The sequence below is a fragment of the Stylophora pistillata genome, chromosome 14 (assembly GCF_964205215.1).
Source record: "Stylophora pistillata chromosome 14, jaStyPist1.2, whole genome shotgun sequence".
NCBI classification, from domain to species: domain Eukaryota; kingdom Metazoa; phylum Cnidaria; class Anthozoa; order Scleractinia; family Pocilloporidae; genus Stylophora; species Stylophora pistillata.
Window position 1 is genome coordinate 13,245,063 of NC_142532.1, and position 15,265 is coordinate 13,260,327.

The following is a 15,265-nucleotide window of genomic DNA, read 5'->3' on the forward strand; positions in this document are numbered from 1 at the left end:
AATTCGGCGTTGTTGGTGTAAAAATATATTATGGCAAATTTTTTTTTAAAAAAAGTACCTTTCTATAACATCAATGAAATGGATAGACATTCTAGTCTTCTCGGATAAGGACGAATAAATGGAGGTCCCGTCTCCTGCAGGGTTAGGGGTAGGAGACGTTAATTTCCCACGCACGAGATTACTGTGTGATGGATATCCTCCCCTGGGGTGAGATGTGTGGGGGGAAAAGGTGAGGTAGTTGCATGGACTAAAGCGGCTGCCAGAGGCGCCTGATAATGCTGACATCCGATCTCAACCTTAGTAACACTGTAGACCTTAGCAATTCAGCCTATGCTGCTATTAAGGTATCGAATCATTCACTTTCAGAAGTGAAAACGTTTTATTTGCAACTATGGCTACTTAGTGGCGTAGGTGTACACACGCAAAATTTTTCTTTATACTCCATTCACAGCAATTAAAGCTTAGAAATGTGCTAAACCTGCTTTGATAAACATGGTTCAATTTGTTCTCTTGATATCAGCTACTTAAAGAGGGGGGCTTTGGGATTTTCGGTTTTGACTGTTTTTTGGATCGGGTTTTCGGTTTTTGGGCCAGAAAGGTTCGGTTTTTCGGTTTTGATGCTCAGAGCAGTTTGCGGATTTTACGTGTTTTTGCATTCGGTTTTCACAAAAACTCTGATGTGGTTTTCGGTTTTTCCTTTTTGACCCCTTTAAAGGTGAAAATGTAGCGGTTTTGTCAGGTTTGCATGCGGTTTTAGGTTTTACTGCCTTTTTTCGTCAGTTTTTTCTCCGGTTTCGCGGTTTCCCAGAGGCCCCAATGCCCCCCTCCTTAAACTGAACTTTGTTGACTTCAAATCTAACGCCCTGAAAGGAAAAGTTAGTGATTTCTTGAATCTTATGAAATGTCTAGTTTTCTAGTTCTTCGTTTCTGATTTTCATTTAGTTAAACTTGGTTTTAACTAAACATGTGCTGCTGATGAAAATCGGGTCCTACTCTGCAGACGACGAAGCATTACATAAGAAAGACGATTTAATTCTCAATCATCAAAGCTACGTTTTCATTATTTTTTTTACCTAAAAGACTTTTTAGGATAGTAACATCCTTCGAAAACTAACTGTTTGAGTATTCTTTTGAATAATTTGCCATCATACTATTCTAAATGCTTTTATATACTGCCATATCTTATTAAAAATATTTTTTGACTGGGATCAACACCAATTTTTTTCTTTTAACCACTTTGTGCAAAATTTTGCGAGTCTTCACTTTAAATGCCTACAAATGTACTTCGCTCGTTGCATTCGTGCAATGCACTGTTCCATTTTTGAGTTAAAAAGGGAAAGGAAAAAAAAAATCAGTCAGGCTCTAGGGATGGGAGCGTGCTCCTCGTAAGAGTCCACAGGGCTGTAAACAACATCTTGATAACCAAACGCCACGGGGCCGCCAACTTCCAATCCCTGCGGGGTGGTCCACAATGAAGAGCAGGGCATGGCGACTACAGCCACACGGAGACCATAACGAACCTCCTCTGTTGTGATTGGCTGGCCTGTATCTTCATCAACTAAGGTGATCAGATCAGGAACTGTGGCCAGAATACTCTTAGTTCCGTCAGGTTTGGCGACGAACGCCACGTAGTTTTCATTCTGAAATTCTATGCTGAGGCTTTGATCGATAAATTTCCCTGAGCCCTCGATGTTTAACTTTCCTTTGTTAAAGGCGCCTTCAGTTACGCGGCTAACATCAGCTATCTATATACAAGAAAAAAACCCCCAAATGTCAAATTATCATTACTGCACAGGTTTTGAGAGGCTTTCAGGGGTTGTTTTACCCAACAAGTCGGTGGACAAAACAACATTATCAGTACAAATATCATAGAATCTGACCGAAAGCCTAACAAACACCAGACGGATCAAATTTAAGGGTGCACCTGTTCCTATTGTTAGGCATTACACTTCTTGACTGCTATAAGAAAATGCTTGTCGATTCTAAGCAGTTAGCTTTGTATCCTTGTTTTCTTGAGCTGAGGGAGGAGGAGGTGGGGGGGGGGGGGGAGCGTGGAATGGCGAAAGGAAAGACACCTGAAATGCCAGCCTTCCATTCGCTTTGATCAACCTTACTGTTACTATCGAATTACTAATAAACAACGCTTCGAAAAAATAACAAAGAAACAAACAAAAACAAAGAACAAAAACGAAGGCAGGGGGAAAGATCGCACCTTGCCAACAATTAAGAGTTTCCCATTTTCGTGCTGAAGAATACTATCCACGGGGGACGCCTTATTGTGTCTTGCACGAAGCACAGTGTTCCCCAGGCGCCATGTTCTACTCAAGGTATGCAAAGCACATTTTTCTTGCACATCTTTCCAATCGAGGACAAATGTAAAGCCAACCATACAGCTGAGGAGTAAATGATGATAAAAATAATAACACTAGTAAGAATAATTATAAACATCATTTATAAAACGCACAATTTATTTACAAAGAAAAGAGACAATGTTGTTGCGACGTAGATAGGAAGTAAAAGGTAGTAGTGCCCATCACACCTGTAATGACAACAGATTTAATTCTCTCTCTTATCATGCCTTTAACATCAGCAGGTGTTAAAGATGCTAATTTCACATTTTTGGGTATTCTTTCTAATTGTAAAGAGATCAACTGTCCTCTACAAGTTTCACAAAAAGCAATTTATCGTTTGGCCCAAGACACAAGATCACAACAGTCAAACGCCAGCGTATATGCGAACTTTGTAATGACTTGGTAGCGTGCTTTCTCAGAACCAAGAACGAATTACAAACAACCACTTAAGCCAAAAAGTCAAGTCGAGGTGTTTCAAAATCCTAAACTTTTTTGCTGAAGCTCAAAACAGATTGGTAAATCAAAGGTATCTCCGTATTTTAATGAGTTTTGTGTTCGAAAAGCTTCCAGTTTTCCAGTTTCCTTTAACAAATTTCTATTACCTGTGAGACAGCAGTTTTTCCTGTCTTCTTTTTAAGTATTTCGCGGTAAATTGGCGCGCAACCGGCCAAAAATGGATCCCCTAGCGCATGTCCGACGTTTCACCGCTGTGTTACGAGAAACTGATAATTCAAATCAGACAATGAACATTTAGCTTCCTAGCATGCTCCAGCCACACAAAATACGCTGCACAAATCACGCGTGACTTTTTGAAGCTCATGTTAAACTACGGAATGAAAGAAAAGGAGTAAAGGAAAGCAGCACAGTAGCCTCTGAATTTCTACTATTAGCAAAACGGAAGTTCTTTATTTACCCCATCTCTACTGTTTTAATCCTTAGAAAGCCTTCCAAGTGCTTTGGCGTTTCTGCAAAGGTCAACGCAACTACATTTCCTTTCTCATCCCCCACAGCTGCAGGGTATGGGAGGCTGCCATAAACAAACGGCAAAAACATCTGCAACTCAGGAAAAGCTCGCCCCATGCCATCTGCGTCCACAATGGGGAGTCCCAGTTCTGCACCAGCCACTAAGGGCTCGATAGAGTTGGCACCTCCTATCTCGGCACACACGACTGCGACGACTTTAGTTTTCGATTCAAGCTGTTTGAAAGCAAATAAAAAATGAAAAAAGTGAACTGAAGACATGACTTTGCTGTAAAAAGTTGTGAAATAAAATACCAATACCTCTTAAAGAGAGTGCAAGGTGAAAGGTGAAGTTTATTAGTATTCCCCGAAAAGACCCGAAAATATTTGCAGATGTCAATCCGAAGGTAGCAAATTCTACTAATTCATTCAGAATTCAAGCGTTGGTCTAGTCTAATGATCATATCTTACCCTCGCACAAGACAGTTTTCACCTATAACACCTGAGCCAACAGGGCAGCAGGTAAGCTGTTCTTCAAGAGTACACCAATTGCACAATTTGTAAAAGGATCGTTTATTAGAGTTTGCATGGCGAACTGCTAAACTATCCAGGAAAAGTCTATGGCAGAAAGCTTTCTCCAGCCCGTACCTCACTTTTAGAAGACATCCAGTCTTGAACATCTTTCACTTCCCTGATTCCATCCCCATTGTCATGTTCATTAATAGCACCACCAGCCCTTAAAATTGCTGAAGCTGCCTCCACAGCTGAGATACTTTCTCGTCCACTAAAAAGCTTCTCAATCAAGATAACAGGGGCACCCATGAAGGCTGGAGTTATTACGTTACCCGTCAATTCAGGAGTTGATCCCAGTCTGAAACATAGGAAGTGAAAAGAAATAAGACTTTCAAATCAGAACATAAACAATGGTTGCCAACATTTAACTTTCCTGCTCTTCCCTCGCCTCCCCCTTTCCCAAACTTACATTCCCCATGAAGTTATTAAGTAAACATTCACATTTTCTTCACCATCAACGCCAGCCTTATTCCTGTAATCATCATCCTCAACTCACCTGTTCGGATGCACTACACGAATCTCCTTCTTATTCTTAATGAGTTCCAGCGCTCTCAGTCTCCCAAGATAAGGACTGCCTCCTCCACCACATCCCATGATACCTGCTCCGATGGCGATACACTCGATATCAAATTTGTTCAGAATCCAGTCACCTGTTGCCGGGTCTACATACGGATCACTAAACACAATGGCGTCCTCGTCTTGTGCGCTCGACTGCTGTGCCTCTTCAGAGACTTCTTTGAAAGGTGAAAGTTTTTCACTCGATAAGATGCTAGATATCTTTAATCCTAAGAAAAGGGAAAAAATTAGTAATTAGAATAATAAATATATTAACTGCTCTCTGGCTACCATTAAAGATACTGATTGGTGATCCCAAGAAACGACGTCATCGCAGATGCCTTTTTGTGAGGCTAATTTTGTTTACTTACTCGGAATTATTTTTATTTTTATCTCACGACAAAAGCAGAAAAATCAAAGAATCGAAGGCTTTTATAAAAATTAAAATCGGGGAGTTTGCCCCATGTGGTGCCATTTGACAGGACGAGAAGTTTCAGGTTTCTATGGGTATGCAAGTACAAATGCAATAGATTTTTTACCAATCATAGCACTCGTTGTATCTAAGTTTTGTTATAATTATATATATTCTACTTTACAAGAAAGTTTTCTATATTTTTGTAGCAGACATGTAGTGTGATGATTACCCATCTCCGATAATTCATCAATGCTGTTTGCTTTGCACTCAGCCAAATCTCCAACCACTTTCAGGTAAAATCGTACTACATTTCCAGGCAGATAAGCCAGCGGAACCTCCTCTTTGTCGATAACTTCTAAGGTTTGTTCGTCAGCTCCAGCCTCCACTGCTCTTTTACGCGCCCCTCGCTCGGCCTCCTCCCATGCATTTTCACGGGTTGTGTTTTTCAAAGTGACTACATGATCAAATGTACCACTGACTTTACTTAAGGCAGCGCCAACGGCATTTGCAACCTATAGCATTAATGGTACACAAATGATCGCTCCTAACACACAAGATAGCAAACAGTGTGGGGAGAAAAGAGCTATGATAAGTAACTCAGTCGACATTTTTCATTGTGGATTCAAGATATGACTTTTTCATTATGAATGACATTTCTGCGTCTTTTGTTCATCCGTTTAGTGACGAAGGGCTAAGGCTCGAAACGTCAGCTTTTTAACTCTTTACGGTGGCCAATTTACAAATTCAACTTAGTTGATATTACCAAATAGGTAGAAAAGGGTTAAGTAACCCAGTTGACATTTTTCATTGTGGATTCAACATATATGCCTTTTTCATCTTGAATGAAGTTTCTGAGTCTTTTTTTCATTAATTCAGTGACTCATTCTCACATTCAAGCTCACAAGATAGCAAACAGCGTGGGGAGAAAAGAGCTATGATAAGTAACCCAGTTGACATTTTTCATTGTGGATTCAAGATATGACTTTTTCATCATGAATGACTTTAGAAGACGTGACCCAAGTCCAGGGAAAGGATGTAGAAGAGAGAGCGAATGATATGCCTGTTCTTATCAACGAAAACTGACTTTTACCTGATAGTTTGGAGGACAAAATACTTTTTTCATCGTGAATGACGTTTCTGAGTCTTTTTTTCATTAATTCAGTGACTCATTCTCACATTCATCCTCCGGTCATGATAGAACCCTTCCAGATGATTACCCATTCAGGCTCTCTTTAGAAGACGTGACCCAAGTCCAGGGAAAGGATGTAGAAGAGACAGCGAATTATATGCCTGTTCTTATCAACGAAAACTGTCTTTTACCTGATAGTTTGGAGGACAAAATACTTTTGATGCTCCTTTCAATGTCTGTGACAAATCCACAAGAACGCTCCCTCCACCAACAAGGATAACAGGCTGGTCCTCACCGCTGAACTGTTTACGAATACAGGATCGGCATTAATACTCTCATTACTAACCCAGTACTTACGGTCCTGCACGCTCTAAACTTTCATCCGATCAAGCATTGTCGGAAGTGAAAATTCAGATTTCCAACTAATCTTACCTCATTACTTTCTTGACGGCCAATAATAATTTCAATCTTATGGATAAATCAATTTAACCTGGTTGCGTTCGAAAAATAGAATTGAGTTTGACAGCATTTTCTTTGCTTTCAACCATAAAATTTAACTTCTGTTACCAGCCTACTTAGTAACATCAGAGGCTCCAGCGGTCTACCATCACCTGTAAAACCTCTCATCGCCGTCTGCTGAGCCTGCGAGCAGGCTCTCGTGTTTGGATTTGTACACAGCCGCCAACTACACCATCGGCAGCCAAAATTATTCATTTTGATTGGCCGAGAGAAATGCATTCAGTTTCTCTTAAAATAATATGCAGAAGAGAGGTCATACTGAGCAGAAATAGGAATTCAGTGGAAAAATCGTAATAAGCCTTTAAGCCAGGCTACAAACTTTATTGCTGCTAACAAAGTTATAAAAAATATAAAATGATTGTATAATTTATATGTATTTTAAATGACATTTATAAGATACCTTGACCAAGTCAATTGCGGCTTCAATCTTTCTCTTGATCTCCGCCATTGCTCCATCCTTAACAACCTCTGGAATGTCCTTAGTTCTTTCCTTATCTCCAATCTCACAGAGGCCAAAAGCAACAGCTATGTCAGTAGATGTTATTATCTTCCCTCCAAAAACCAAAGCTTCAGTCATCAACTTGTATGCAACGCTTGATGGGCCAACTGTGATTACCTCCTGAGGGAATAAAAAATTATGTTGTAACATTCCTTTAATTATTTGTGGGAAAATATCTTGAGTTTGCTGTGATCGTGGGTAAAGCTTTGGCAAGGCTACACATTTATCAGCACATACCTATGCATATAATGAACATTAAATTATCACGTTTTATGATTTAAAACTGCTCACCGTACAATGACAGTATTTTTTTTTTAAATATACTTTTAACAATAGAGCCTCCCTCCTTCTTACGGAACCTTTTTTAACAATGTTAACGACAAACCTGCGTCTGTTCTATGACTGATCCTCCTCCAAGTCCCACACTTAGCACATCAGGCATTTGGAAGTTGGTGTTAACTCCTCCAATCTAGATTTATTTACAAGTAAATGATGCACATGGAGTTAAAATATAATAAAGCCTAGTCTAAAATATCCGTAATAGCTGAAGGCTGATAATCTAACCAGTGAACCGATTTTTACTCAGACATAGAAAACAGCCAACCCTATCGCTTAACGGGGCTGCAAGTCTGAACGAATAGTAGGTTGAGTATTAACTATCAACCATTTCAGGTCACAGTTCAAATAACCTATTGTTTCCAATTTGATTTTAATTTGTTAGGTTCATAATCCACTGTAAGTCTAACGTTGGTTATTTTGTAAAATCGAGACGTTGGCGCGCGAGGCGGTGCTATCGTAAATACAAAGCCGTCATCGCGTGAGAGCAAATTGCTACAAATGTTCGCTTCTGCGTCGATGTTTACATGAAAAGTCGCTTTCGAGGATTCAAAGTCTTAAGAGTGTTAACGTGCCTTTACTTCGATTAGATAAAAGTTTGAAAAGATAGATCTAATTTGCGACCTAATCAACGCAAAGGAAGTTTGAAGTCCAAAGAAGGTTTACGTTATTTGCCGGATGGCGCGGATGCAGAGAAGAGGCCCAGCGTTAGCAACCATCCTAAAGGTCAAATGAAAGGTAAGGTAATTTTCATCACAATTGGTTCTTTTTAGTTACGTGGAGATAAAATGAAATGGCTTGAGAGCACTGATCAGCTTTTAGTTCACGGAATAAATCAATTGAATGGATCGAGTTTGGAATACGCCGCAGTATCACAGAGCGGCGGAAAAGCAGTTTGCCAAAATATAACCTCTAGTTTTTTCTTTACAAGATACATAACTGCTTTGCTCGAAATAGAAGGGCGAGCAAATTCCATATGGGGCAGACGAAGCGATATCGTAACCTAACGTCTCGTAAAAGATTGATCTGTCAAGGAAACTTCTCCGGTTTGACGAGGACATGCAACCAAGTGAAATCTCTCCAAGCATACGTCTTCTTTTCAGATAAGATACAGTGATACAGTGCATTAGTTGAATTGTTGTGTATTAAGACAGTGAGATTTGTTCATCAATAAACTATTTTGTCGTTATTTATGCGTGTTTTATGAGTTGTACGGCCGAAGTATAAGGCGGTATTTTTTAGTAAAGAAAGACAGACAGCTTACAAATTTAAAATCAATTTTTCTGTAATATTAAAAAAACATTACTGTACCACCAATTAGAATGTTCGAGAACTTGTTCCAAAGTGTTACAGTAGAAATATGCTCCAATTTTAAAACTGCACGGCTGAGCTCAGTTTCTTAAGAATTAATCTCCAGAAAAATGGCCCTATCTAAATTAGCTAATCTCCCCGTAACGAGTCACAATCTTAATACTTAATAATTGATCATTAACTTTAACTTAAGATTATCTAAAAAAAAAAAAAAAAAAATCAATAATTGATCTACATTATTGAGAGACCTGTCACAAGGATGGCAGTCTTTATTACATAACTTTTCCATATTAGCTAGGTTACAGGCCTTGGCAAATTCAAGCATAACTGAACTAAACTCCCAAGGTGTATTGTTATAATTAATGATTACTACTCTCAAGTTTTTCCTGAATTTAATCACAACATACTGTAAATATGACATTTAATGTTTACAGTCTTCGAAATTTTACTCAACCTTAACTCTGGCAGAAGCTTGTCTCGGAAATCCCCCTTTAAGCACTCCTACATCAGTAGTGGTTCCCCCAATGTCAATAACAATCGCATCTTGCACACCTGACAGGAATGCTGCTCCTCGCATGCTGTTTGTTGGGCCTGATGCAAATGTTAACACAGGAAGGTGTAGAGCTTGCTCTGCACTATAAAAGTAAATACAGAGACATAAGTTATTTCCATGTATACTGCCTCGTATACATGGAAATAACTCATACAACACAAAGTCTATAAAATCCACAGTAAATTTGAGGAACTTTCTAACTTTGCAAGCTTCCAGCTTGTCTCACACATGTTACTTACATAAATGTAACCAATAAACTTTAGATATTTGGAGCAGTTGAAACAAAAAGCCCTGAGACTTCAAAAGAGTCTTAAGAATCACTGTAATTGCACTGGTTAATATTAATACATGTTATCCCCCATGAATATCAATACATGTAAGAGTTGGCATTTTGAGCAAAGAAAGGACAAAGACAAAAATAAATCTTTGAGGAGATTTGTTAAACATAGTGATTGTAAAATTATAATTATTACTTACTGACAGCTGATAAAACTAATGGTCTTAGGAAAATCTAGAAGATTATGCTCATTATTTTCAATAAAATTATAAGAATGCAGATTACCCCACATGTATTATCAAAAAAAAATACAATGTTCCTCCTGAATGCCTCCTGGATGGCTAAATATTAATTAACAATTTGTCTCAATATCTGAACAACCTCTTCTATCATAGTTCAACATATGTAAGAGTGAATTAGCTGGTCTTCATGTTTTCACATTTTAGTTTCCACTGTATGCACAATCATGAAGAAACCTGCAGTAATGCATAAAGCCAAAACAGGATTAAAATACCAATTAATAGTTACATAACCGTCTATGAGTGTACCTAAAACTGAGGATCCAAAATACTTATAAGAATATCTCCCTATACACTGAAATTGTGTACATGTACTTTCAAAAGATATCATGTGACTAAATAAAGACCACCAGTGACTAAATAACAAGATGACTCTCAGTCAAAGTTAATGGTACAATAAAGCAACGTACCTTATTATGGTGCCATCATTCTGCGTGAGATAAAAGGGACATTTCAAGCCAAGGGTTGTCAAAGCGTCACAAAATGCCGCCACAGTCTTTTTGCAAAGTGGCTTTAGACTCTCATTAAGAACAGCTGCATTCTCCCGCTCTAGCAAGCCTATCAAGCCCACTTCATGAGAGAGTGTCAGACTCATATCTGGATGGGCAGATCTGATAATCTCAGCTACTTTAACTTCTTGTTCTTTTGAGGCAGGAGAGAAAACTCCAACAATGACAGCATTTCTTATTCCTTAAGAACACAATAAGATACATCAGGTAAACCACTTGAATGTTGAAATAAACATAACAATAATAGAAAGAGGATTTCAGTATAGCCCCATGTCCATGTGAGCTCATCCACTCCACAATTTAGCAGGCATGCATCCTTCTTCCAACAGTGAAATTAATGATGCTCAGAGAAGGAGAAATCAAGTAGTAATTATTACTGAAGGCAAGGTAATTCAAGTGAATTGTAGACCACAGACCTGCTAGGTGTACTTCATTAGCAATCCTCTTCACTTCTTCCTCATCAACATCAGTTATACATGAACAGTCATACTGAAATCCTCCATTGAGGAAAAAGTGCATTCCACCAACAACATTCCTCAGATCAGCAGGGAAATCACACAAAGGTGGAATGGCTCTAGTTGCTGGTCCACACAACCTTAGCACAGCCACTTTGGTGAGGAACTTCCTCTGGACCACAGCATTCACAAAATGAGTGGTGCCAATGTTTACCCTAGCCACATGTTGAGTTGGATTGGGTTGATATTCCTCTGGAAGCTGGCTCAATGCTGATTGGATGGCTTCAGAGATACCAGAAGTCACATCCTCAGTGGTTGGAACTTTAGCTGAGCAAAGCACCTCCTTCATTCTAAGGACCACAGCATCAGTGTTTGTCCCACCAACATCAACACCAATATAAAGCCACTGCATGGTGGACATGTTAATTAAGGGTTTTACGTATAGACCTCACTGAAACAAACAACATTATTGTCTTAATTGTCTTTGTTTGCTCATTGGTTGAGCAGATAAGGCCAGCAACTATTAGCAGAACTAAATTTTAGCAATTTGAGTATAGCATGTTTTCAGAATCAATGCATCACTTCAACCCAACTTTGAAGCACTTATATGACCATGCAATTGTGACTAATGCTGAGAGGTTACCAATCCTACAGACCAGGAAACCTGTATGGATGGATTAGTCCAACTGTGGATCTAGGGGAGGGAGCTGGGGGGCCCGGCTCCCCCTAAATTTGGATAAAAAAATAATGCAGAAGAGAAAAAAGCTGATAGGTGTACCCATACACACAAAAAAGCACCCCCCTTTTAGCTCAAGGTCTGGATCCACCATTGTAGTTAGTCCCTATCTGTCATCTACACCTGATTATGGTTAAACGAGACATTACAGTAGAATAGTAAGACAGTATAATTAATTAGGTAATGTCTTTATTCAATAAGGATTACACATTAAAGTTAAAAAATAATATGCCAGGGCCCTCAAAGAACAAAATATATACATGTGCAAAAAAGAGATAAACTATGGATATAAGAATAAAACATATGGGCCTGTTTATATGAAGGTGGGGGACCCCAGGCAGGTGCAGTAACCCACCTAGCTGTAGTAAAAAATAACTCGCCTTTACTTACAATACCACTATCCCAGGGTCCCAGGGTGAGGTTGTTGGCATGCTTGTTTGTGTAACATGAACATGACCCCAGCTAGGTGGGTTACCCCACCTTGGGATGGCAAATTTGACATGGGTTACTCTGCCTGGAACACCAGGCAACCCACCAAGTGGATTACCCCACCTATCATGCAATTGTGATCAAGATAAAACAGTAGATTATATTCTTAGACAGGTAGGTTTAACTTAGTAACACCACCTATTGTTAGCATTCTGTGTATACAGTTATAAATTCATTGTGTGCTTTGCGTACATTAGAACTGAGAATGACAGAAGAAGGTCATGTATTTTCTTAAAATCTCAACATATGTCTGCAGCTAAGATTTGTGCTGTATAAAGGTCAAATTGTCCAAAAAATTAACATAGTGACAGCATTTTGAGGAGGCAGCCATGCATCTGTTCTAATGTGGACTAACGATTTGTGTCACTTGAGGGCACAGCAGCACGAAGGCAAAGATGAAAGTGAAAATAAGCTTTATTCTGTTGACCCCTTCCTTATAGGGGCTTCTTCAGTGACAATTAAAGTTAACAACACCATGCATCGAGTACTGTAAAAAAAAAATTGCAATGTAAATATAAAAAATAGAGTGATTACGAGCTAAAGAGGCCGATTCAGAGCCACCCGACATAAAGCACAGAGGTGCAACTCAGTTGTTTGAGACTACACCATTTAATGACTGCCAGAACTGCTCCTGGAGCTCACTTTAAATCTGTGTTTAAAAGGCATGACTAAGCTGCTTTACGAAGTTAAATGAATCATCTCACTAGTTCCATATATACAAGGAAACAATTCAATCTAAAATTATATGTTCTCTGTCCAGAAACGGTTTTAAAAAGTGGAAATTGTTTGGAGCCACAAGGTGTCCTATGAGTTATCTCCCCTCTTCTTATAAACTGAGCAGACAGTCGTGTATTTTGAAGCTAAAATGGAGTCTTGGTATAATTGAGATTGAACTAAGGGGATCCAATGATGATATGATGATGAAAAAAAAAAAACAATATCTGTATCAAACAACAACAAACATATGAAACATATGTGTGAACTGCGGTTATGAGACGTATATGAGAACGATCCTTCGCAGTAAAGCACTATTTGAGCAAGAGTGGAAATCAGACCTGAAAAAAATTTCAGGCCTGTACGGGATTCGAACCACTGACCTCTGCGATACTAGTGCAGCGCTCTACCAATTGAGCTAACAAGCCAACTGGGAGCAGGCCATCAAATTAATTCGATATAAACCCGTAGATGATAAATCAAACAACAACAAACATATGAAACATATGTGTGAACTGCGGTTATGAGACGTATATGAGAACGATCCTTCGCAGTAAAGCACTATTTGAGCAATAGTGGAAATCAGACCGGAAAAAAAAAATTTCAGGCCTGTACGGGATTCGAACCACTGACCTCTGCGATACTAGTGCAGCGCTCTACCAATTGAGCTAACAAGCCAACTGGGAGCAGGCCATCAAATTAATTCTATATAAACCCGTAGATGATAAATCAAACAACAACAAACATATGAAACATATGTGTGAACTGCGGTTATGAGACGTATATGACTTGTTTGCTCAATTGGTAGAGCGCTGCACTAGTATCGCAGAGGTCAGTGGTTCGAATCCCGTACAGGCCTGAAATTTTTTTCAGGTCTGATTTCCACTAGTGCTCAAATAGTGCTTTACTGCGAAGGATCGTTCTCATATAAATATCTGTATCGCCAAAAATGTAAGCGAAGATTGAATTTTAATTTTAATTCTTAAAGGAATGTTTACGCAACTTAAATTGTTTTTCTAATATTATGCAGCCTTCGCCTGACTTTCTGACACTCACCTCTCAAAAGACCAGATTTCTGTCACACCTGCAATTTGGATCAGAGTAAAACTAAACTTATGAACTCAACTACTACGTTAAAACCCCTCCAATAAAATCTTCACTTGTTGTTCCACAGGTGACCCAGGATCACTATTTGTGTCACATGCACATGGTTAAAATAGAGAGAACATATGGGGTGAAGTTTAGGTCTGGGAATTTGCTTGAAAATGGAAATAAAAATCAGTGAAACTTACCACGTGGAGATTAGCTGTTGGCCAGCCGTCTACCCATCCTCGGAGACCCAGGGGCTGAGTCGATTTCAAGTTAGGGCATGAAGAGCCCCTGGGGACATTGCCTTACAAGACTAGTTCCAAACGGTAGCAGTCGTTCTGCCATCTGATTGGTGCCAGAAAATCTTTGTGTTTTTCTGCCCAATCAGAGTGAAGTGTGCTTTAGAGTCCTCTCGTGTGTTTTAACACGGACATATACTAGTAGCCCAGTTGCTTGCTACGTTTGTTTGGACCGTGCGACAGAGATTTGCTTGAAGTAAAAAGTTTTAGTCTCGGCACACAACGTAAGAGAAATCGATCAGATTGTCCGCGAAAATCTTACCGGAAATTATACTGAATACTTTCGCAGGTATCACCAGAGAACGTGTTTTAAAGTTTGCGAGGTTTGTATACCACACGATGGTTGCAGTCATTGATATTTCGCTTTAAACGATAAACGAGATTTAAGCTTAAATCTTTCTAGATTTTTTGCATAATTTGCTTTGACTGAAACGTTGCCAATCCCGTGAAGTTATTTCGTCGCACGGGCCACGCAGGTATGTCGAGCAACTGGTACTTGCGCAACTTTCTGTGCATGTCAAAATCTAATCTCATCTTCGCTCGATAAAAAAGAAAAGGTTCTTTCCTCGTGTACCGGTTCACAAGAGCCGATACAAAAGACCGAACAATACACAACAGCTAACCAATGACTCCTAAACAAAGAAAGAACAATGGTAATTCCCTTGTGAACCGGTACACCAGGACAGAACCAAAGAATAGCTAAGCGTGGAAACATTTGCTTATTAGATGTGGGTAGATGACCCTGTACTACTAAGCTGACATTTGCAATAAAGCAAACCCGCCCTTTCCATCCAATATTTCTTGGTCTTTGGTTTTGTTTTTCCCACTGAAAACAGCATCGGATCGATTCCCAATGATCAAAGGTATTTAACTTGGTCTTCAAAATTCGACAGACTGAGGTGAAATGACAATGACCAAGGGAATAGAAGAGAATCCGTGGCCTACCTAGCTCAAGAATTTCAACACTAGATAGCAGTCGAAAGATTAAGCTCTTTCCAAACCCCTTCGGTAACTGCCCGAAAACATCTCTCCTTCCCACGATGTTCTCGTTAATACGTTTTTGTTCAGATTTTAATTAGCTAACCGGAAACACAGCTAAGCTTTCTCTTAGTAGTTGCTGGAGGTCGTCCACGAACTTAACGTTCTCTGCAACCTTGGCCGTATTGTGAACGACTTTACTACTCAGATTAGATTTTG

The 15,265-nt window shown here is 39.3% G+C and overlaps 1 protein-coding gene across 1 annotated transcript in view; it reads right to left on the reverse strand.

Moving 5' to 3' along the window:
• Positions 1-360: 360 nt before the first annotated feature.
• Positions 361-15,265, reverse strand: part of LOC148716620 (uncharacterized) — a 57,404-nt gene continuing 42,499 nt past the window's right edge. The window contains exons 2-13 of the mRNA XM_088745724.1: positions 10,703-11,192; positions 10,188-10,467; positions 9,103-9,283; positions 7,387-7,470; positions 6,903-7,121; positions 6,175-6,285; positions 5,084-5,366; positions 4,381-4,669; positions 3,960-4,182; positions 3,265-3,548; positions 2,213-2,393; positions 361-1,745 (exon numbers count right to left, since the gene is read on the reverse strand). Of these exons, the coding sequence (XP_088601850.1) occupies positions 1,356-1,745; positions 2,213-2,393; positions 3,265-3,548; positions 3,960-4,182; positions 4,381-4,669; positions 5,084-5,366; positions 6,175-6,285; positions 6,903-7,121; positions 7,387-7,470; positions 9,103-9,283; positions 10,188-10,467; positions 10,703-11,162 (2,985 nt within the window). The 5' untranslated portion in view covers positions 11,163-11,192 and the 3' untranslated portion in view covers positions 361-1,355. The remainder of the gene's footprint in view (positions 1,746-2,212; positions 2,394-3,264; positions 3,549-3,959; positions 4,183-4,380; positions 4,670-5,083; positions 5,367-6,174; positions 6,286-6,902; positions 7,122-7,386; positions 7,471-9,102; positions 9,284-10,187; positions 10,468-10,702; positions 11,193-15,265) is intronic.